Below are 25,396 nucleotides of genomic sequence, written 5' to 3'. Positions count from 1 at the left end.
TAGCATTTGCACAGTGCTCGATAAATATTGAAGGAATAAATGAACCATTCTACAAATTTGTCACATGTGTATAAACAGACACCTTAGCTGAGACTGCATTTAGGCTGCTACAGCTCATATCATCTCATGTAACTAAATAGCTGTGGTCTTTTATTTTACTCTATTATAATGCTAAAAATAAAATATATTTAGTAGTCAACATCATGAGAAGCTTATGAAAATAGAGATGGCTATCAAATAGAGATCTAAGAAAGAATAAAGTTTTTCTTTCAGGGCCATTCAGATCACTTTCATGGCCTTAAATCTAGAAGATAAACAGGCATGCTGATATTGTTTTGGGTTGCCCTCATTATCTGGCACTTTTCCAGGAAGTCACTGATTTGTGGGGTGCTCAGCTGGAAATCAATACAGAGACTTTGAAGAAAGTAAATGCATATCTCCAGGTCACCCATAACTAATACTGGTAAAGAAAGAACATTCAACATATTTCTAAAACCAAGAACAAATAGTAAAATCAAAACCTAACTACAGCAAAATCTCTCAGCCGCACCAATATTTGTTCTGTGACTGAGTTATGTTTTCAATATTTATATATCTGGATATGCAACTTAGCATGTGAAAATTTCATTGAATGTCTTGATCTTGGGTCAATGCAATTTAGAAAGGAAGTAAAATGCCAGGAAAAAATTAAATGAGGAGGAAGGAAAGAAATGATTCAAGCAAATGGTGGAGCAAGTGCCTTTGTAAATGCTTTTATGTTTCACCATGAGACTCTATGCACGCCTTTTTTCTTTTCACATAATTAAAAATCAATAAAACTTATGTTGGATAAAGAATAATAGAAAAGAAAATCTAAACAAGAGCAATGACTTGTCCTTGAGAATGCGAATGTGCTTTGTTTTTTTTTTTAATTTTAACTAGAAAGTTGCTGCATGTAATGGTAGCAGTAGCTTACTTTCTCAATGGATAAAGTAACTAGCTATCTAATATCCTTTTCCATCCGATGCATAGTCTTTTATCTGTGCCTTGATGAAATTCTTAGAATAATTTGCCAATGAACAAACCTTGACCTCTGCCTTCATGAGGATGACAGTGAACAGTTGGATGGTGCTTCTGAAACTCTGAGGGAGGTGGTTGAATGAGTTTGTAGTTGGGAGGGGGGCAGTTAGGAGTGTCTTTCTACTCACCACTAATTCCAGCCAGAAGAGAAAAATAGCAGTGGCAGAGGTAACAGTACAGGAGCATGAAGCTAATTTTAGGATTCTGTTTTGCCATCTTGTACCTCCACCTAAATTTCACATAGCACGGATTATCTAAGGTCTGAGTCCCCCATTAGATTACAAATTTCATTAAGGCAAGGACCTCACCAGTCTTGTTCCTGCTCTACCCTCAGGGACTAGCACAAGAGAGGAATTCAATAAATATGTATTGAAAGAATGAACAAGTGGATGAATCCATTCATCTCTGCATAGCTCCATCAGTGGAGGTTGGGGAAGATCACCCATGCTTCTTATTACAGCCATTTATATGATCTGTTGCACACCATGCCATTAATTCAGCCAACCATTTACTCAATCAGTCAGTCAGTCAGTTATTTAACAAATATTTATCACACACATATTAAGTGTCTGGCCATATACTGGATATTGAGAACTCAGTGGTGAACAAGGCTGACATGCACCCTGCCCTCAATGGGCTACAGACAAGCAGGGAAAGCAGACATTAAATCAACTAATCACAAGCATGATGGATAAGCATTCTAATTAGGGAAATAAAAGATTCAATGAAAATGAGTAATTGGGAGGCCTCACCAGATAAGAATGTAAGGGCAGATTGGCTCCAAATCTTGATGATGAGTCAATAAACATCTCTAAAAACATATCCAACAAAGTATGTCTTAGCAGTAGCATATCACAGAGAAATAAACAGGACTGGGCTACCAACCATTTGCAACATAACTGGTATCAGAGATGTGAAAGGAACTGGAGAAACTTGGTTCCTCATAGGTCACTTTGGTTTGCTAAAAAGTTCCAAATTTACGCATTAGCAAAATAGCATATACCCTTTTGCCCTAGTTTGTCCTTCCATTCATTGTGTTCAGCTTATCTTTTAAAACAGGTTCAGTACATCCACAGAAACATAATGTACTCTATATTTTTATTCTAACATTAACTTTTAATTTATTTTTGTTACTTCAGGGTGTTTAAAATGTATTAATAAATTTTTCCATAGTGTTTGTGGCCTAGAGTTGTTCAAATAAAGGATGTAATTTTAAATATCTAAATAAATGGATCTGTTTGAAATAGTGTTTACATTGTTTGAACACGTGTAGCTTCAGGGAAGGAAGTTTTTTTGTAATAGCATTAGGAAATAATTTGCACTTATTTTTCTGGCTGTCCTATATATCTTTGTAGCCACATCCTCAGCTCACTGACAGGCACCACTAATCTAAAAGTAATTTCTTTGCCATACACAAAAAGTACAAGAGGAAACCAGTTTAAGAGATGACAGACAATTCTAAATTTGATTCACCAAAACCTCTAAAAAAAAAATCTTTTTTTTTTTTTTTTTTTTTTTTTGAGACAGAGTCTCACTCTGTTGCCCAGGCTGGAATGCAATGGCACAATCTTCGATTCTCACGTCTCAGCCTCCCGAGCAGCTGGGATTACAGGTGTGCGCCAACACACCCAGCTAATTTTTATACTTTTAGTAGAGAAGAGATTTTGCCATGTTGACTGGGCTGGTCTCGAACTCCTGGCTTCAAGTGATCCGCCCGCCTCAGCCTCCCATAGTGCTGGGATTAGAAGCGTGAGCCACTACGCTCAGCCTCTGAAAAACTCTTTAAACTCAGTTGGAGTTTTGTGTGTGTGTGGTTTTTTTGTTTGTTTGTTTGTTGTTTTTTGTTTTTTTTTTTTGGATGGTTCTAGTTTTTCGGATATGTTCCTCTATTTTAACTGGGTCATTAAGACATCACTAAGCAAAATATTTGCTCCAGAAAACTTGAAGTGTATTGAATGCTAACCTGAAGGAAAGAAAAAGAAAAACTTGCTGCCCCCTCTCCTTCCTTCTTCCTGAAATACCAAAAGAGGAAGACCTGTCAGAGACAAAGACGCTCAAGTGCCATTGGCACATGTTCCAGGCTCAGACAGGAGAGGCTGTTCCTGAGCACAGATATGCCCATCACACATCACAACACGGTGATTCATGCTATCATACTGCAAGGCAAGGGGAGAAGCCTGCCTTCAAATGCCATTTATGCTTAATGAAAAAGATGTTGATTTTCAAACCCTGGAGGATGATTTGGGCTGAGACTGAATTAAGTTAAGCATTTGGAAAATTAAAGTTAAAAAAAAATACAGTGTATATCACAGTATAATAAGTGGCAAAGAAGCCGATAAGCCTTTTATGGAAAAGGTGGGGAACAGCATGAATGAGCCATGCTGGTTTGCTTGCTTATTTTGTGGTGTGGGGGCGGGGAAGCAGGGAGCAGGGGAGTCATTGCTGTATGTTTACTGTCTGCTTGACAAAAGAAAAATTATTTTGTTTCGGTCAGGCGCGGTGGCTCACACCTGTAATCCCAGCACTTTGGGAGGCCAAGGTGGGAGGATCATGAGGTCAGGAGATCGAGACTATCCTGACTAACATGGTGAAACCCCTTCTCTACTAGTAATACAAAAAATTAGCCAGGCATGGTGGCGGCTGCCTGTAGTCCCAGCTACTTGGGAGGCTGAGGCAGGAGAATGGTATGAACCCGAGAGGTGGAGCTTGCAGTGAGCCGAGATCGCACCACTGCACTCCAGTCTGGGTGACAGAGCCAGACTCCGTATCAAAAAAAAAAAGAAGAAAAAGAAAAATTATTTTGTTTCTTCCTGCTATATGGTAAGTTCTTCTATTGCTAGAAGTACACTTTAGCAATCATCTTTACCATATCGATTAGAATGGCACAAGAATCAAGATTCTATCGTTCCAGAACCAGGTAATCACATTGATCCAATTTTATCAATAATTTACCATCAAGGATTAACACTCACATGGTGCTCTGTCCTTACCAAGAGTTAATATCTATTGAACATTCAATTTACTTACCACTTTTGGCTTTGCTATAAAGTGTAACTTAAATATTAAGTTGTTTTGTACATTTCCGAACTTGCTTAAAATTAATAGCCAACATTAGCAATATCGGAGATTTTACTACAACTACTGATACCTCCAATAATTTGGATGAATTTCCAAGTCTTAACAAGCCAATAAACAAACTTACCCATATCTGAAGTAAGTGCTAAACTGTCTGCAGAGGCGATGGGCAAGCTCTCGTTTCCCACAAGCTTCAGGACCAGCTAGTATCAGCATGGGATAAGGGGCATCCAGGCTGGGAAGAGTGCTACAACACAGGACCAGAGTCAGTTCTCCTATTGCAGTCAGGGAGACAGCACATTAACTACATCCATTAGGCCACCATTAACCCGGCTAAATGAGCACTTGCTATATAAGACACTGCATAGAAGAATAGTTGTCCTTTCCAGAAACAGATTGATTATATGTCAAAAATAATATTCAAAGCATAGATAACAAATAAGGTAAAATATGAACTTATGTAAATTTACTTTAAAATGACTTTTAAAGGAAAAAATATAACATTTATTGGTTCTTGATGGCTAGAGTGAAATATTCCTCCCCAAAACTGATCAATGAAAGAAATAAGACTGTTAAAGTTAAATAAGACTGTAAAGTTAAGATAAATATTTATAACTACTGAATTAGAATGCAGGTATGCAAAGCCAACTTAACAGTAATAGCTAAAATTTACCTGAGCAATTACTATGTGCCAGGAAGCATTCTAAGAGTCATACATCCATTACCTCATTTAATTATCACAAGAAGCTAATGAAGATGTTTCTGTCATTATCCCCTTTTAACGTATGAAGAAACTGAAGTACAATGAGGTTAATTAACTTGCTCAAAGTGATAGTTAATAAGGGAGAGCTGATATACAAATGTAGGTTTGGCTGCCAAGCCTGAAGACTGGACTAAAGAATGAATTGATTAATAAAATCTCCTGCAGCCGGGCGCAATGGCTCACCCCTGTAATCCCAGCACTTTGGGAGGCTGAGGCAGATCACCTGAGGTGAGGAGTTCGAGACCAGCCTGACCAACATGAAGAAACCCTGTCTCTACTGAAAATACAGAATTAGCAGGCATGGTGGTGCACACCCATAATCCCAGTTACTCGGGAGGCAGAGGCAGGAGAATCTCTTGAATCCAGGAGATGGAGGTTGCAGTGAACCGAGATGGCGCCATTGTACTCCAGTCTGGGCAACAAGAGTGAAACTGTCTCAAAAAAATAATAATCATAATCATAATCATAATAAAATCTCCTGCAACACACTGAACAATGTGTTTAAACTCTACTCATGACAGAAATTGTAGCAATCTAGAATAAAATATAAAATTTTAAAAAACCACATGGCTGAGGTGTGGATTCTATGAAGATGAAGGTGTAGATTCTGAGAAGAGTCTGTGGAAACAATGAAACAGCATAGTTTTTCAATCTCTCCGAATTCCCACAGAAAAACTTGAGAGCAAAAGCCTACGGGAAACACATATAAGTACATGAAACAGAATCGCCAAGAGCCACGGACCCACAAAATCTGTGTGGTACTACAGTCAATGCAGGAGGAAGAAGAGGGAAGCAATGGGCAGCATCTGACAGATCTGAGAGCAAGTGAACCCCAAAACAGCCACTGGGTACCTGCCAAGAGCAGGCAGCCTGAAGCTGTACATGTGCAAAAGCCTGGACATGAATGTTCATGACAGCTCTATTTGCAATCACCCAAAAGTGGAATCAGTCCAGATGTCTTTCAACAGGTAAGCAGTTCAAGTAACTGTGATACTTCCATGCCATGGAATGCTACATGGCAATAAGAAAGAATGAACTATTGATTCATGCAACAACTCGAATGCATTTCCAGGGAATTAGTCTGAGTGAAAAAAAGAAAGCCAATCCCAAGAGGCTATATACTGTATGATTCTATTTATATTACATGTTTGAAATAACAGCATTATAGATAGAGACAGGGACAGATTAGTGGTTTCCAGGGGTTAGGGAAGATGAGAGGGAGGGAGGTGCTATGGCTATTATAGAGTATTACAAGGGATCCTTGTGATAAAACTGCTCTATATCTTGACTGTAGTGGTGCTAAGATGAATCTACACATGATAAAATTGCACAGAGGTAAATAGAACTAAAGACAAAAGAGTACATGCAAAACTGGTGAAATCCGATAAGGTTGGTGGATTTCCTGGTCAATTTCCTTGTTTTAATGTTCTGCTATAGCTATGCAAGATATCAACATTGAGGAAAACTGGATGACTGGTATATGGAATTTCTCTGTATTATTTCTTACAACTTCATGTGAATCTACAATTACCTCAAAATATATTTTTTCAAAAAAATAACTAAGAAAAAGAAAGTGACAAATATTGAAAATAAGCAAAAGAGAGCTTCTTCCTGAAGATGAAAACCAAAGGAACAGAAAACAGAGGCTATACTTCAAAAAAACCTTCCCTGAAATTAAAACAAACAAACAAACAAAAAACACTACGCATTGAAAGGGCACACATTATACCTGAAATATCAGCTCAGAACTAAACCAGGACATAGTCTGGTAAAATTACTTGGCTTTAAAGAAAAAGAAAAAAACTTCCAATTAGAAAAAAAAAAAGCACATTACATGTAAGGGAAAGAAAATTAAATTATCATCAGATTTTGTTTTATGCCAAAAGACAATGGAGTAACATTTTTAACATATTCAAGGAAAAAGGTGTGGGTCATGAATTTTATATTTAGCAAAAATGACTTTCAAGTATAAAGGGCACACATTGTTATAACATGCAAGAATTCAGAGGATACTGATGCCATATCCCTTCCTAAGGAAAATACTAGAAAACAAGCTTCATACAACCAAAGTGACTCAAGGGACATCAATATAACGACTGGTAGTGAGCAACAACTATGTAGTTAGCCAGAGAATTGAGACTAAATAAGAGCAAAGAAGGAGAAAGCACGGTATGTGATGGCTGTATGTTTTGACAATATAAATATAGTACACCACTATTTTCTAAAAGGGGTGGATGACACTTACATGAAATATATAGAATAGGCAAATTCATAGAGACAAAAGTACATTAGAGCTTACCAGAGGCTGGGAGCAGAGAAGAACCAGGAGTTATTGCTTAATGGGTACAGAGTTTCTGTTTGGGGTAATGAAAATGTTTTGGAAATAGATGGTGGTGATGGTTACATAACATTATGAATGTACTTGATGCCACTCAACTGTCCACTTTAAAATTGTTAAAGTGGCAAATTTTGTTACATATATTTTACCACAATAAAAAACATGGGAGGAAATGGGTAAGTTGTAGGCAAAAAATATTTTTAATGTTTACAGGAATCATTTTGGTGGTAGTATTAGTACTGGTATTCTAATACCACTGTGGTACAATCTAGGATTTTTTCAAATGAGTAATTACGGGATTTGGTAATTTCGTCTTCCTCTGTGTCCCTTAGAACCAGATTTCTTGGTGTGGGAAAAAAGGAAATATCCATACAATAGCGAGGAGGTTGAGTAAAAGCTTAACTGTAGTTTTGGAATCAAAATTGTAAATATCAAGAATTCAGGAGGTATTTAATCCATCTATCTATAGATAGACACAGATAGGTCTACCCAAACAGACAGATAGATATAGATAGAACAGATATAGGTAGGTACAAATAGACTGGATGGATGGATGGATGGATGGATGGATGGACAGAGGAATTGATGAAAAGAGTTACATTCTTAGCTCTTTCCACTAAAAGGCCTCTAAATAAATGACCAACCTGGTAGCAATGAGTATCTTAACCCCCAGACTGGAATTGGGAAATACTATTTTTCACTAAAACTGGGGCTTCTTGCAGAAAAGGCTGATTCCAGATTTGGGACAGGACATGTACCAGATGGGTCTGGAGAACTTTGTCATATCAGAAGGTAAGAAGCTATCAATGACTACCAGACCAGAGTCAAGGTTTGGCCATGTCATTTTAATACTGTATCCTCACCCCAATTATACCAGGAGAGGGGACAGTGATTCCCCAGTAATGGCAGCATACAAGTCCCAAAGCCAAGGGTTGGGGTTCCTCTCCTGGATCCTGACTTCTGGTGCTGACAGAGAGTTGTGTACTGGCCTAGACACAGAGTAGGAAGGGCATTGCAGGCCTGCGCACTAGCTACTGGTCCTTTGTCCATGAGTTTCTGCAATGAATGCCACTCCATCCTGGAACATCTGGGCCTACTTGGCCTTTATTCTTGTTTTCCCGACAGCCAGAAATGATCAAGACATATGTGTTTATCAAACACTGCTGCAAATTTCTTTGATATATGTTTTTATTTAAACGTACCCTAAAGCATGAAACAACTAGCAATACCACAAACTAGAATAGAAATACAATGAGGAGATAAATGCCCCTCTTTTGAATCAAATGTGCTTTTCCAGATGTATGTAATAAATGATAATTCATTTCACCTAGAGGGCCACCATAAACATGTAAAACTGTCAATGTCTACATTATTAAATGATATGTAAAAATCATGTCCTGGGTTGCAAAATAAAACATTTTGCTCTCTGTGGGAAACCAGCCATGTGAAGTACAGGAGCAAATACCACATGAAGAAGAGAAGCCATTTATATCCAAGAGATTTTACAAGTATTTTTAAAATGTCTTTGGGTATTGATAGAATTTCTGCATTATACTTAGAGCATAAATGGCCATCTGCTCCAACAGATTGTTTTAAAAAGAAATGAAGAAAGCATGGCAAATCTGTCTTCGAATTCAGAGGTGAGAGACTCTGTTCATGTGTTCCACTGAGCTGGGCGACTCCTCCCTGCTGAGTTTATCGCAGCTTAGTGCAAAGACTGTTTCAGGTTTTCCTTAGGCTAGCTGGGCTTCCTTCTAAGGGACTCCCTAATAATGTGAATTCATGGAACAGTCTTTGGCAAGGGTATTTAGCATTCACTCACAGCTGAGGGAAAATTTACAATGGATATAAATTATCACAATTTTCTGTTAAGGTTAAGGTCTGTGTTTCTCTCCTAAGGCAGAAAAATTGGTCCTGGTTTTTTTTTTTTTTTTTTGGTTTTTTTTTTTGTTGAGATTTCACTGTTGTATGGCACAGGCTGGCCACCATACAAGCGGCCAGAAAAACTAGTGAAGGTGAATCAACTCATCACCATGCTTGGGAAAATACGAGCAAGAAAGCAACACACTCAAGTACATGATATTAATAATATACCATAATGGAGACAATATTGTCTATCAAATAAAGACTTGGCCCCTTCCCTCAGAGAAAGGGAAAAAGCAGCCTTTATCGGAAATAAAGGGGTCACAAAATAGGGGTTAGGGGAAATGATGAGGCTGTCTTTTGCTTGCTCACCCTGAATTCCGGCCTTTGGATTTCTAATAAGTACCTGTCAAAGATCCTCTGCGGCTGCATCACGCTGTTGACAACATGGGTCAGGTGGTCTTGAGCTGCAACCACTTCAGGGGGAGGATCATATTTATTCACTGCTGAAACCTTTTCCAGAATTAGAGATGTAAAAGGGAAAAAAAGTTTTGTTTCTAAAAAGAAGACAAAGCTTGGATTTTTCCTTAATGAAATGTTGTACACGTGCAGCCAGGTACAGAAAATAATTTAACACACACCCATTAACATTAGTATTCAGTCTTCATGTCTACTCTAATTTTCCTAAAATTTAAGAAATGATAATTATTTAAAAATATTGAGTGGAGTCTTTTGATCTCCTACTTCTTTATTCTGCCTGGTTTGGGAGGGAAAATGGCAAAAAACAAAAACACACACAAAAAAAACACCAAACAAAAACCCACAGCCCCTCTAAAGCCCATGATTACTTTGAATATAGTAAACATTCCAACTTTTAATATGTGAAAAAGGAATAAAACTTATAGCTGTAGATTCCAGGTTTTGATGCATGCGGAATGTTTTCCTCATACCATTTCACCAAGAACGATTCCCACAATCTCAAATTCTACCAAAACTTCCTCCTCATTTAGCATAACTTTGTTCATTCAAGGATATGGGCCTTTTCTTCATAATGTACAGTTCTTCATCCCCTTGTCTTTCCCATTCTTCTAAATACATTATCCTCATCTATCATATGCCGTATCTTTACTTAATACATGGGTTTAAATTGTATTCCTTTTGCAAAATGTTAAAGGAAAAGAGGAATCTAATAAGTACCTTTGAGTGTGAGAATAATGACAGACTGGCATCTGTAACTGCTTTTAACCAAGATTTCAGAAAGGCATTTATGAGATGGAATACGTGCCTCTCTACATATTTATACCTGTTTTCATTCCCGTCTCAAATTTGCATCCAGTGTAAGAAATCCCTCATTAGTAGAGATTTTGGCTGTCACCAGCTACTAAAGCAAGACAAAGCAGTGACCGTGAGTATGAAAAGCAGGGAGGCAGGTGCTAGCATTCAAGGTCTGGTTATTCTGGAATTTTGTGACTAGATGAATCATTTTTTTAAAGAGCAGAATTAAGGATTTAAAATATCAGAGTAGTGATTTATTTGAGTACCTTTTGATTATATGGTAGAGTGACATTATAATGCATTTTATTGTTAAATGGATTTTTCAGGTAACACAGACAGAATCATACACCTTCCAAACAGGATAGTTTTTCAAACTGATAGTCTGCCAAAAAGCTGCGACCTATATAAGTGGAGTGTTGCTGCTGTTCCCCACAGCCAACTTCTTCACTGTACTAACAGCAAGACATCAGGCCTTTCACTGCATTTGTGTTGATACTCACCTTTGCAGAGGGTTAAATGAACAGATCCTAAGGCAAGGAAACATTCCCTAAATGAATTAATGTACATATTGTTATGTGTCTTATTTATTGATTATATTGCTTCCACAGCAGGCAACACGAGCTTTTGAGCATATTAACCCAATAACACAATGGTAATGGTATGACATGATTACATACCTTTTCTTCCACTTTAATCTTCTTCTGATCTAATTCTGTTAATCGCAGAAGCATAAAAATTACGAAGAACCAATATTCAGACTTTTCCTATTTAAAATATCAAGAGGACTGTTCAGTTGCCTTCCTTTTCCCAAATCAACAAGCACCAGCATTGGGTTTTCATGAGCTTGGGGCTTTCACCTGCTACCTCATCATTCCCACACACCCTCACAGGACTATGCATTTCACACTTCCCAGTCCCCTTACATTAACTCAATGCAGACTGTGCCTTGTAACTTATAAAGGTCTTCGAGTGTACACTCTTGTTAATCTCCCTGTGAGATTAGAGATTAACAAGACAGGTGGATTATCTTCATTTCTTTTTTTAAAATTTAATTTAATTGGCCGGGCAAGGTGGCTCACACCTGTAATCCCAGCACTTTGCGAGGCCAAGGCAGGCAGATCACGAGATCAGGAGATCGAGAACGTCCTGGCTAACACGGTGAAACCTTGCCTCTACTAAAAATACAAAAAAATTAGCCAGGCATGGTGGCAGGTGCCCGTAGTCCCAGCTACTCAGGAGGCTGAGGCAGCAGAATGGCATGAACCCAGGAGGCGGAGCTTGCAGTGAGCCGAGATCGCGCCACTGCACTCCAGCCTGGTTGACAGAGCGAGACTCTGTCGAAAAAAAAATTTAATTTAATTTTAAGTTCTGGGATACATGTGCAGGACGTGCAGGTTTCTTACACAGGTAAGGGTGTGCCACGATGGTTTGCTGCACCCATCAACCCATCACCTAGGTATTAAGCCCCGCATGCATTAGCTATTTATCCTGATACTCTCCCTCCTTCCGCCCCCGACAGGCCCCAGGGTACGTTGTTCTCCTCCCTGTGTCCATGTGTTCTCATTGTTCAGCTCCCAGTTATAAGTGAGAACATGTGGTGTTTGGTTTCCTGTTCCTGTGGTAGGTTGCTGAGGATAATGGCTTCCAGATTATCCTCATTTCTAAAGGCTACCAAGCCTCAGAAAAGTGAAGCGTCTCATCTAAGATCCCGTGGCCAGTGACTCAAACCCTGTCTTGTAACTCCAACAAGTCTCAATTCTGCAAATAATGAAACTTTAATATTTTATATTATTTTGTTATTATTTATATGCAATATTTCGTATTAATTTGTATTGTTTATTATGAATTTGTTTGTAATAATAAAATGATATTCATTTATAAAACAAACTCCTTATTACTGCCTACCATCAGGATTATCTGCCTTTTGGAAATTATAATTAGAGTTTTTGTAGTAAGAAGCCATGCCTCTTTGAGGGGAAAGACATTAGATATTAGCGGATGATCCGTTATATATTAGGTTGGTGCAAAAGTAATTGTGGTCTTTGTCATTAAAAGAATGAAAAAACCACAATTACTTTTGCGCCAATCCAATAGATGAGACCGTATATGAGATGAATGTACAAAGCTTAGATGTAAATGTTGGGGAGAGGTTTTGTATATAAATCAGTTAACATGTGTCAAACGGCTTGTGATGCTTATTCATGCATATGCACAAACACCCTTCAGGGATTTGAAACTGAGGTGTGCTGGCCACTTTAAGCCCTGCCTCTTACTTTTCCAGAAATGCTTTTAAATTGCCTCCCACTGTTCCTGTCCCAAGGGCAGCTTTTAATTTATAAATCTTTCTTGTATTTTCTGTTTTTCACCTATCTAGACGTGTTCATCAAGATACAAACAAAAAGAAAGTTACTAAGAGCTACATGCAAAGTCAAGAGCCTGTGGAAACTAAGTGAAGGATACAGGTAGAAGAATGGAATGAAGGACAAACAGACAAGGAGAGAGGGGAGGAGACCGGGAGAAAGCATCTATCAATGGAGAGAAAGAGAAGGACTTGAAACACTCCCTGATCCTTCAGTCCCAGAGGTGTGAAGAACTCCTGGGAAATGTATTATTCTGTTCTATAATTATTTCACATATACATCAATTTCATGGCTATATCCAGGTAAATTAGGTAGCTAATCTTAGATTTTCTTTCCCCTGTTATAGAATAGGAACCACATTCTATTTCCCCCTCTGGTGTCTTGCATTGTCTAATGTCAGAGAACATTGTTCTGCAATCTTATTACCTCCTTCCTGTAACCTTTACCACCAGGGATGAGTCACAAATGACCAGCAGAGCAACTAAATGATATTCAGTTTCAGGCTTTCCTTCGCTGACAGTCATGTGACAGCTTGTTAGTCATGAGAGAAGATCTTATGTCTTAAAAAAAAAAAATCGTCACTTTAGGTACTACTAAACCCTTCCTTAGAAAGAAGGAAGATAGACAAACTCTATTCACATTCCTGATATTCTTTTATCAAAAGTACTTCTTGAAGAATTCCTAGATAGTTTCCCTCCACCATCCCACTTTCTTCTCTCTCTCCCTCCCTGATATAAATAATGTCTCACCTGAATTGGATTTTTTAGAAGATTGAGAACTCGAAGGATGGGTAAATTTTTAATGTATTCTATTTCTCTCAGCTCAGCAATCTGTTCAATCAAAGAAAAAAAATTATCAACAGACTAAATGCACAAAGACAATAGAAAACATAATACAATAGAAGCCAGTTTGGGTCCTTTAAATTCAACTTATTTTAAAAATTGCTCTGTCTAGCTTTTTAATGAGAATTCCACAGAACTACACAGAACGAGGGAATTATGGCATACCCCTTCTATAACTGTGCATGCACACAACCACGTTTTCTTTTTTCTTCTCTAGCTAGGGAACAGTAAGTTTCCTCCTCTTAACCATGTTCACTTTAAGGCAGAAATAAAATAGCATTCAAAGTCAGAAAAACAGTACAAAAATGCACCCAAGGATGACCTGGTTACCCACCCCACCCCCATTCCTAGCCCTCCAGCCCCGCAGCCCCCCAACTTCCTTCCGCAATCCTTCTTCTGTTACCCTGGTCATTTGTGACTGGTTAAAGCCTTTTTTTTTTTTTTTTTTTTTTGAGATGGAGTCTCGCTCTGTCACCAGGCTGGAGTGCAGTGGTGTGATCTCGGCTCACTGCAACCTCCGACTCCCTGGTTCAAGTGATTCTCCTGCCTCAGCCTCCTGAGTAGCTGAGATTACAGGCACACACCACCATGCCTAGATAATTTTTGCATTTTTAGTAGAGACGGGGTTTCACCATGCTGGCCAGGATGGTCTTGATCTCCTGACCTTGTGATCCGCCTGCCACAGCCTCCCAAAGATCTGGGATTACAGGCATGAGCCACCCGGCCAAAGCCTTCTTACTGCATGTACATATATGGCTTTATCACTTTTTCCAACAGAGAATTATTTCAAAGTAAAAAACTAAAAATTGTATGACATATTTCTTGATGGGTGTGTACTGTTCACCTTGAACTCTTTAGCTAAGTTGTACACTTATGTTTTATATACTTTTCTGTATAGGTTGTGTTTCACAATTTTAAAAAGTAGGAGAACAGAAAGAAAAAAAAAAAGATTGCTTGACAGTTCCTTAATTTGACCAGAAACAGAACTTGGATTGCGGCAGGCCTGAATTCTCTACTAAATTAAAGGCAAATAGGTTTACTTAAATATTCTGTAATTAGCATAATTACAATTTTATCTCAAGTGTAGATATTACACTTTTGCAAAAAGTTAATCATCACTTTTTCATTTCTATTTTTCTCCAATCATTTCTGCATGCATTGGAAAGCACTCCTACAGAAGGGTCACCAAAAACTCCTGAGTTATCCAATCACAATACACAGCTAAAATGCAAACTAGACCCAAAGCCAAGTCAGAGGACAAACATATGCACCATGTTCAAAGGATGCCATTTTCAAAGATACAATATGAAAGGTGAACACCAGAGTTGCAATCTACAACCTGAACACATTAATCTTGTTAGAGCAACATTATACTATTATACACATCTTTTTCCGTAAGATGACTAAACTGTCCATCAGTCTGCCATTTGGATTATCTTTTTTTTAAAAGGGATCAATTGTTTTCTATTGTATTATTCAGGAAAGTGGAAAAGTAAACTTGTGAACAACGGATTAATTTCCTTCTAGCATTCCACCTGCTCTTATTCTTATTTATTTATTTATTTATTTATTTATTTATTTTTGAGATGGGTTCTTGCTCTGTCACCCATGCTGGGGTGCAGTAGTATGATCATGGCTCACTGCAGCCTCAACCTCCCTAGCTCAAGGAACCTTCCTGCCTCAGCCCCCGACCCCCGAGTAGCTGGGACTACAAGTGTGCACTGCCAAGCCTAGCTAATTTTTGTATTTTTTTGGAGACAGGGTTTTGCCATGTTGCTCAGGCTGTTTTTGAACTCCTGGGCTCAAGCAATCCACCCACCTCGACTTCCCATTCCCAAGTGCTAGGATTACAGCCGTGAGCCACCACACTGGCCTGCTCTTGTTTTTGGACCTAACACTAATGTTAAGAGGAGATGTGTTCCTTCATTTATCACGTCTCACCAACAAGTTGTGGCCATGTGCACTTGCATACATTGCTGGTGAGAGTGGAAACTGGTGAATTCTTTCTATAGGGCAATCTGATGTATTTCATATGTTTCATAAGCTATGAACCAGTTCTCCCACTTCAAGGGGTTTATACTAAAGAGATCGTCTTGTATCTAATTTTTTTGTAAAAAATTAGATTTCCCTCAAGGCCATAGTCTCTAAGCATCACCATCTGGATCTAAAGGGAACTACTAAAGTCTTTTCTTTAAAAAAATTTATATATAATATGTAATTTCTATATGTGAAATATTCTATATTCTAATTTTTTGTAAAAAAATTAGATACAAGAATATTCAGTCTAACATTATCAGTAAAAGTAAAAAAAGTATGAATTCCTAAGAACACCATGATCCTGTAATTAAATGGGTAACAGTACAGTCCTATAGTAGGAACACTACATGCTCATTTTAGAAGATAGTGATATTTACAATGATTGACATGAAAAGATCTCCTTAATATGTTACAAACACCATGAACAGAGTGATCATGGAACATACAAAATTATGTTACCACAAGATGTCAGCTGGGATCAGTTGGTTTTTTGAGAATCAGATGAAAGGGACCCATCTTCCCTTCCTGGCCTTCCATGGGTAGGATGAGGTAAGATGGGAGAAGGTATGGGGTGGCCTGGCTTCACCTCCCCACGTCTACTGAATTAGCAAAGTGCCACAGATACTGCTTGCCCTGCATGCGCCCTCCCTCTCCTGCACAACCTACCCCGAGGACTCCACCCTCACATCTTTTCTCTGCAAAGGCCACAAACCCAGGGCTGTGTGCATAACAGACTTTTACAGCAGGAGTAGAGACAACAGCACCCCAAATAGCTTGCAGTGAAATACCACCAGAAAGGTTATATTCCTATGGGAAGTTCAGCCATCTGCTGCCAAGAATGTCATCTCAGCACAGTTGATCCCCAGACTCCAGTCCAGCGCATTCTCTCACCTCCTTTGCCCCTATTGACGATAGTCCACACCCCCATCCCCAAAGCACGTTGACTTCCTCTTCTTTTCTTCTTTTAGCATTTCCCTCAAGGCCATAGTCTCTAAGCATCACCATCCAGATCTAAAGGGAACTACTAAAGTCTTTTCTTTAAAAAAAAATTTATATATACATATATAATTGATATATACATATATAATTTATATATGTGAATATACATTTCTATATGTGAATATATAAAAATATGTAAGTACATATAAATATATGTTATATATACACATATATATATTTGTCATCTTAGAAAACAATTGGGTACAACCATTAAAATTTTTTTCGCTGCCACATTTAAACATAAATCTGTGCAGAAAAATATTTTTCAAACTGCGGGGAACCCATCAACTAGTTGATGATGATGGTAAGTGTAGTACTGGAATAAGAATCAACAGACGGATCAATGGAACAGAATAAATACTTCAGAAACAGATCTTCTCAGTGTTGGTTTTGTTTTACAATTTTAAGAAGGGGGAAAAAGGAAAAAAAAAAAAGATTGCTTGACTTCCTGAATTTGGCCAGGGTTAGAACTTGGGTTGTAGCAGGCCTGAATTCTCCACTAAACTAAAGACAAATAGTTTTATTTAAGTTTTCTGTATCTTAGTAGAATCTTAAGAGAAATAAGAATGGTGTATATTTAAAAGATGAACCACAAATATTTTTCAAACTGTGAGGATCTATCAACTAGTTGATGATGATGGTGAGTGCATTACTGGAATAAGAATCAACAGACAGATCAATGGAACCGAATGCATACTTCAGAAAGTATTTCTGTATCAGTGAGAAAATTAGTATTATTCAATGAAACTATTTTTTAAATGAGTTAATGAATGGGAATTGGTTAGCACAAGGCTGAGGATATAATGAGTTCTCAATAAATGATAGCTGTTATCATTACATTACTATTAGATATTGGAAAAAGTAAATTAATTTTTTACATTTTTAGTTATTGTGGATACAGAAGAGTTGTACATATTTATGGGGTAAATGTGATATTTTGATACAAGCATACAATGTGTAATGATCAAATCAGGGTAACTGGGGTATCCATCACCTCAAGCATTTATTATTTCTTTGTGTTAGAAATGTGACAATGCTACTCTTTTAGTTATTCTGAAATATACAGTAAAATATTATTAACTATAGTGACCTCATTGTGCTGTTGAACACTAGATCTTATTCCTTCTATAAATTAAAATTTTTGTTTCAATTGTACCATAAAATAAATTATGGATTAAGAGTTGAAAGGTAATGAAAGAAACCAGGGGAAAAAAGTTTAGGTGAACACCTAACAGATTTCAGAACAGAGAAAGACTTCATAAAAATTTTAAAAATAATAAAGGGAGACACAAAGAAAAATATCGACAGACTTCATAAATTACTTTCAAATGTGTTTCAAAAGTACAATGAGTACAACGAAAAGCAGAAGAACGATAATAAAATAAATGATAGTTAAGGGCATGAATAGACAATTTCTAAAAAGAAAACTAAGTGTCTAACAAACAGGTCAAAAAAATGTTTAACCTCATGGGTAATCAAAAATTTTTATATAAAATAATGCAAAATACCGTTTTTCTCTACCAGAGTGACATAATTTTTAAAAGATATTTGCTCACAAAGGTGTAGTAAGATGTGCTTATAATATAGTATTCTAACTTCATATACTGCTGGTAGGACATTAATTAGTATGAATCTTTATGAAATATAGTAAGAGTCTTAAAAATGCCTATATCCAGTAATGGTATTTCCAAGAATCTATCCTAAGTAAATAATTTAAAATACACTTAAAGATTTATAAACAAGAATATATACTACAACAAATTTTAAACATAAATTTCAATAAGGAAATGTCTCAATAAATCCTGACTTACCCATTCAATAGAATATTTTACAAGTATTAATCAGAATTCTGAAATGTTGGGACAATTTGTTTCCTACCTGGGAACTAGATGCCCACTTCACACTACCCACAAAAGTAAATCCCAATTGGATTAAAGACTAAATATGGAAAAACAAAACTTGAAATTATAAGAAAATATATAAGAATATTTAAAACCTTAGGGTATATAGAAATTTCTTCAATAAAACATAAAAAGCAGAAATTACAAAAGATCATAGCGAAGAATAACTTTCAGACCTCATCCTCTATTCCCCAGACATACAGTTTCACTTGATATATAAGTTTTCTAGGGTTTCCATAACAAACTACCACAAACTTGGAGGTCTAAAACAACAGAAATTTCTTCCTTCCACAGTTCTGGAGACCAGCAGTCTGAAATCAAGGTGTCAGCAGTCCTGTGCTCTCTCAGAAGGTTCTAGAGGAGAATCCTTCCCTACCTTCTCCAGCTTCCAGTGACTCCAGACATTGCTTGGCTTGCAGCAACATAACTCTAATCTCTGCCCCATCTTCACCTGGGTCTTCTCATGGCCTTCTGTGTGTGTGTGTGTGTGTGTGTGTGTGTGTGTGTGTGTGTGTGTGTCTTCTTCCCTTCAGCCTCTTACCAGGACATTGGGTTTAGGGCCACCCTACATCCAAGATGTTCTTCTCTTTAGATGCTGAACTTGATTACATCTGCAAATACCCCTTTCCACATGAGGGGACATTCAGTTTCCTGGGGTAGGCTTTTTGGAGGGGAGGGGCCCACAATTCCACCCACTATACTTAGTAAGGATTAGCTTCCAAGAGAAGTGGCTCCATGGCCAGGGCTTGCCTTGTGTCATAGAGAGCTGGCACAGCATGTCCCCACCCTGCTGTTGGAATGGGACACTCTGCCTCTAAGGTTTAGCACAAGATAAAGAACCATGAACCAGGGGTTCTCGATGACAGTAAGGAGGCTGGATGGCAGCACTGTCACCCAGTTACCTGAGTCACCTGAGCTGCAAACCCGGGAGTCATCCTCAGCAACATCTTCTTCCTCATCCACCGCCTCCAATCTGCCCTAGTAATTCTTCCTCAGAAATAACTCTAGACCCCAGCCTTCCTTCCCTTCCTTACTACTGCTACCTGATTGAAGGCCCTTGTCCTCTCAGCTCAAGCCATTCCTCTGATCTCCATTCACCATCTCCCTTCTCTGCCCTGTAGGAAGACACTCAAGCCTCACTTCTTATACACAATCATTCCAGAATCTCATCCCATGCAGCTCAAACATCAACCAAGCACTTGATAGAAGGGAGGCAAATCTGGGTATTCCTGAGAGCTCCTGAGGGTCCTGCATTCAGTCAACAAATATTCTTTGTTTTTTTATGAGATGGGGGTGTCGTGATGTTGCCCAGGCTATAGTGCAGTGGTGTGATAATAGCTTACTGCAGCCTCAAACTCCTAGACTCAGGCCATCCTCCTGCCTCAACCTCCCAAGTAGCTGGGACTACAGGCACATGTCACTATGCCCAGTTTTTTTTAAATTATTATTTTTGGAAGAGATGGGAGTCTTGCTATGTTGCCCAGGCTGGTCTCAAACTCCTGGCCTCAAGTGATCAGCCTACCTTGGCCTCCCAAAGCTCCAGGATTACAGATGTGAGTCACCATGCCTGGCCAAGAAAACAAATATTCTTCAATGACGCCTCGGAGCCAGGCATTGCTCAAAAGTGAACAAGATAAAGTCCCTGAGCTCATGAAGTTAACATTCTAGTTGGAAAGCCAGTGAACTCTAACAGATGTGAAACTAGAATATGCAATATGACATAACCCCAGGTAACAGTAAGTACTAATGATAAATTAAACAGTGTAAAGGGATAAAGAAAACAGGGAGGGGGTGCTGGAGAGGCCAGAGGGGGTCAGAGGCCTTTTTTCATGAGAGTTTGCCAGAGGCTTAAATGAAATGAAGTGAATTTATTTGAAGATGTGGGGAAAAACTTCCAGCAGAGACACCAGCTGTCATGAAGCTCCAGAGGTGGAAATACGCTGGATCTGCATGAGGATCAGAAGAAAATGGCTGACTTCACATTCCCGCCCCTTCTGCAAGGGAGCACTGCACCCCACCAGCTGCCCCTAAGAGTGCTGGTCTCTATCCTCAGTCACATAAACTGGCCACTGCCAGTCCTGCGTAGCTGGCCTAACCAAGTCAGACGGTGTGGAACCTGCGGTCTCCTGTTCAACGGCCGGCACTCTACTCAGTGAGCCAGTGCTAAAGCAGGCAAAGGGTAACTATCCCTGCTGACCCCATCATCATGGAGCCAGGGCACCAGGAAGCAGGCCAAGTCCATCACTGTGATACAGGCATTAAGAAAGGGGTCAGGGGCAAAGGGGAAAGTCACATTCACCTTGGTCTGAGAGTTCAAAAATTGTTTGTAAAAGTGATGAAGCAGCATCAAAACCTGGACTTAAAGTGTGCACCCATCAGCACTCTCTGCAGAGAGCCAAGACTATCCAGAGAGCAGTTGCTGAGCACATCAGGGTATCCTGCCTTGGGCATCACCTTTGGGTGTAAGGAGGCCAAAGACCTCCAAGGGGGCCTCCTTCCTGCTTGCATCCCAGGGCAGGAGTATGTTGGCCAGGTGGAATGGAGATTGACTTTAGCAGGAGATCTGATCACGCGAGCATCAATGACATGCCTCTGCATCAATGTTGTCAGCCCCTGGAGGCCCCAAGGACTCACCCAGTCCAACCCTTCTCATTACAGGCCTAATCTAACAAACTTAAATCCAGAGAGAAATAAAATTCACTTAGAAGCCTGATTGGGTTTAATGCCCCCAAAGTTCCTTTTGCTCACGTATGTGAAGAGAAGTGTGAGCCAAGGTTCAGTGAAGGGGGGGGTAATGCACATTGCTTGCCGGGGACATTAAATGGCATCTGTCTTTGAACAACAAGAAGCAAGGAGTCCTCGGCAAAGAATGTTCCGCCTATACAAAGCAGCACAAAAATTGAGTGGAATAATGGTCTTCAGCTGCCATTGTCCCCGTCAGCACTCAAGAGAATGATTTAGAAGGAAAGCCAGAGCACTGCAAAGAATGGAGAGACGGGCAGCTCTGGGAGGAGCACTGTTATTACTCAGGATTCAAGTTCTCTCCATGCTGCCATTGCTTTATGAGTATTACCTTGTGAATCCTCACAAAAATTCAGAAAAGTAATTGGGAACCAACAGTGTGACATAACGACACTGAGACTTAAGAGAAGTAAGACAGCGTTTTTCGAAGTCACTCCCAGACTGATATCTTGCTTCTAGAAGAAAGGACTGAGGTTATAATAGAGTTAACAGCTTGGGATATGTTTTCAATGCTGGAAATGATATAAAATCTAACAAGACTACAGAGTAGAGGGTAACTAAGGTCCCCAAATCCCCAGCTGATGGTAAACATTCTCAAGTGGCCTTAAGAAGATGTTCAAATGATCACATGTGGGTGCTACAATGTTTCAATCGCTAAAACCAAGTACATAATACTGATGAAGTGCTACCAATAAAACAATATTCTTAACATCAGATTAATCATATGAGAAGCAGAAGCTAGGTTATGTTTCTGCTAAATGATAAATTTTCCACCGAGATACACAGTATTCTCGGTAGTCCTGTAGAGTTCTCTGAGGAACTCTCCTGAAGGCTCAAAGAATATTTCAAAGTACTGCGGGTTGCTCCTCAACCTGCCCGGGGGGAGTCGGGGAATTAGGTGATTGTTACAGAGCTCATGGGTGCCAAAGGATCCCCCTTTGGGACACGTGGCCACTTTTTTTTCATGGAGCCTCTTTAACATTTGAAAATTATAAACTGCTTTCTTCACGTGATGATACTCCTCTTTTTTCTTTAAAGTTTGTCAAATACAATTTGAAAAGCCTCTTGAAATGGAAGAGAACAACATACTATTTATGAGGTATTTCTAGATCTGTGCTGTCCCATATGGTAATTACTAGCCACATGCAGCTGCCCAGTCCTTAAAATATGGCCAGGATGAATTGAGACATACTTGAAGTGTAAAATACACACTGGATGTCAGAAACTTAGTATGAAACAACGGAAGGTTAAATATCTCATCAATAAGTTTGTATGTAGATTACATGTTGAAATGACAACATTTTGGATCTACTGGGTTGTAAAGTGCATTATTAAAATTAATGTCACCTGTTTCTTTGCACCTTTTTACTGTGGCTACTGGAGAATTTTACATGACATCTGTGGCTCACGTGACGTTTCGCTGAGAAAGCACTGTATTGGGGCATTACAACAGGCCCTTTCAGAAGGGAGGCCCGTTAGCATTTTATGCACTATATCACCCTGCAGAGGTTAAGAACATTGAAACCGGAGGCAAACCATTCTCTATTTGCAGGCTGGCTCTGCTATTTGCTGGATATATGACTTTGGGCAAGTTACTTAACCTCTTTCTGCCCCTGTTTCTTCATCTGTAAAATGACAATAATAATAGGGTTATAATGAGGATTAAATGAGATAAAGTACTTAGGAAAGTGCCTGGTACATAAGTACTCAACAAATATCTCTAGATTATTTTATGACCTGAATTATTATTATTATTGTTACTCCTCTTCCTAAATCCTGAGATGCATTGAGTTGAGATTTAATGAGAGCTTTCCACCCTTTCACCAGCCTCTGTATATATGTGAGAATCATTTTAAGTAAGAAATTTTCTAAAAATCAGTCTTCAATGGCAAATGCATGAACAGGACACTAAAACCACGTGAGATGGAGATTGTGTGGACTTCCTAAGACACGTGGTACAGTGAACAAAGGTTGTCCACCAGAATTAACTGGAGAAGTTGCCAAAACAACTTAATATACAAGTCAAGGAGAATGAAGATGAACAGTTTTGTCTGTGATTGAAAACTCATCTGTTCCCAGGACTAATAACTGACTTTTCTTGATTCTTAGCAACCTAACAGATGAGGGAAGTCTGTTGGAAAAAAGGCTCATCACACAAAACCGACAAGCACCACCACAGCAGAACACGGCAAGATCCCCACAACACCCCAGCTCACTTGAGCTGGCACCAACTGTCCCTTTCAGGCTCAGCCCAATTTTTCATTTTCAAGAAGAAATAAACATTCAACTTCCTTATGAAAGCATTCTCCCAAAAATGTGATAAAGTATTCGATATAAATAAAATAACGTTGTAGACCTTACAGCATAAGAAGTTTGCTAAAGTTACCAACTTAATATACCATGATTAGGAACACAAATGCTTTATTAAAAATAAAATGTAATTAAGAGTGAAAGCCAGTTTCTGTGATTTTTGAAGTAAAGTGTGCATTATTAAGCCAGACCTGAAAATTTGAATAAACCCAGTCCCCAACCTACCATGCAGATTGGTATATAAGAACTCCCTTCCTGTGCCTCTTCTCTTTATTTTATTTTTGAGGGTTTAAGCCTTTCCTAGGGTATTTGCATTTTAAAAACTTTTTAATATTTTTAAATTGACAGATAAAATTATATGTACTTACTGTGTACAACATGATGACTTGAAATTCATCAAATCATCATGTTACATTGTAGGATGGCTAAATCTAGCTATTTAAGAAATGTGTTACATCACAAAGTAATCATTTTTGTGGTAAAAATGTTTAAAATCTACTCTCTCAGCATGGAAAAACACAATATATTTTTATTAACGATAATCGCCATGTTATACAATCGATCTCTGAAACAAACTCCTTATGTAACCAGAATGTTGTATCCTTTGACCAACATCTTCCCAACACTCCCCCCATCATGGCCCTAGACTTTTCTTTAAATGGCAGATATGGAGCAACACCAGCCAATGGCTATTCTTATATCTCCAACCTCCTTACTCTGATATTTCAGACATTCCTACTGCCATCTTTCTACACAAAATTTTGAATGAACATGTATACTTTAGAAAATCATCCACACGTGGTTGCAGTTTAAACCTTAAAAACAATGTAATTAGGAATCATCACATTTTCAATAATTAAGATTGTAAGTATTTTTAAAAACAACCCTTCTGCAACTACTCCAGGAATTTTGCTAGAACAATATTTCTAAGCTGACATTTAATGTGTCCGCCCTTAAGAAACCAAAAATGAAGGGTCTGTGCTAAGTCTCTAATATGTCCTCTTATGTCAACACTGAAACCAAGACATGTGAAGTACAACACTACCTTATTATCCTCCAGGTTGATCACTTCCAGGAGGTCATGATTCTCTAAGCCTTGGAGGCTGCTTATCTGATTGTGGGACAGATCCAGGTTCTGCAGGGCTTTCAGATCCTCCAAACCTGTGATCATCTCAATCTGGTTATTGCTCTAAAACAGAAAAAAATATATTTAATGTCTCAAAGACCTCTCAAGGAAAAGTTGTAATGGCAAGTTTTCATTTGGGATACTGACCCAAATCTCTCTAAAAAAAATCAAGAAGGCATTCTTGTCCTTCCCTCCATCCCATTTCCATCATTCACCTCTCTAAACACCTACACATACCCCAGAAAGAAGTTCCAGTTTTTCAGCTGGAAAATTCAGAATATAATATTTTCATTAAAGTTAAAGCAAGATGAGTATTCAAATCAGTAAGAAAGAAAAAGGCAGGTAACATAAGGTTTTAACATTGCACACCTGAAGTGTAATGACAGCATAACTCCAGATATATCACTAGAAACATAAATTTAATGTAACTCTTTCATCATCATCACAAGAAGCCACTTGACTATTATAATCCCCACATACATTTTGTTTTCAGAAACACCCTAAATGTAATCACTCATGTGGTGAGGGTGCTAGTAGTCTGTTATATTAGCATTCTCCAATGAGCCATGCCCCCAGTTATTCCTGCCCTTGTACAGTTCCGTCCACTCTTTTTTTTTTTTTTGAGAAGGAGTCTGGCTTTGTAGCCCAGGCTGGAGTGCAGTGGCACGACCTCGGCTCACTGCAAGCTCCACCTCTGGGGTTCAAG

At 38.6% G+C, this 25,396-nt stretch overlaps 1 protein-coding gene across 5 annotated transcripts in view; it reads right to left on the bottom strand.

The window, feature by feature from the left end:
• The window catches only part of LRGUK (leucine rich repeats and guanylate kinase domain containing), a 154,160-nt gene that overhangs the window by 90,540 nt on the left and 38,224 nt on the right, over window positions 1–25,396 (bottom strand). For all 5 annotated transcript variants that reach the window (XM_055115385.2, XM_055115386.2, XM_055115383.2 and 2 more), the window contains exons 7-11: window positions 24,610–24,753; window positions 13,483–13,563; window positions 11,051–11,137; window positions 9,505–9,611; window positions 4,262–4,381 (exon numbers count right to left, since the gene is read on the bottom strand). In XM_055115385.2, coding sequence (XP_054971360.1) covers window positions 4,262–4,381; window positions 9,505–9,611; window positions 11,051–11,137; window positions 13,483–13,563; window positions 24,610–24,753 — 539 coding nt within the window. The remainder of the gene's footprint in view (window positions 1–4,261; window positions 4,382–9,504; window positions 9,612–11,050; window positions 11,138–13,482; window positions 13,564–24,609; window positions 24,754–25,396) is intronic.

The sequence above is a fragment of the Pan paniscus genome, chromosome 6 (genome assembly GCF_029289425.2).
Source record: "Pan paniscus chromosome 6, NHGRI_mPanPan1-v2.0_pri, whole genome shotgun sequence".
NCBI lineage: Eukaryota > Metazoa > Chordata > Mammalia > Primates > Hominidae > Pan > Pan paniscus.
The sequence above is the reverse complement of the archived record's forward strand: the minus strand, read 5'-3'. Positions and strand labels throughout refer to the sequence as shown.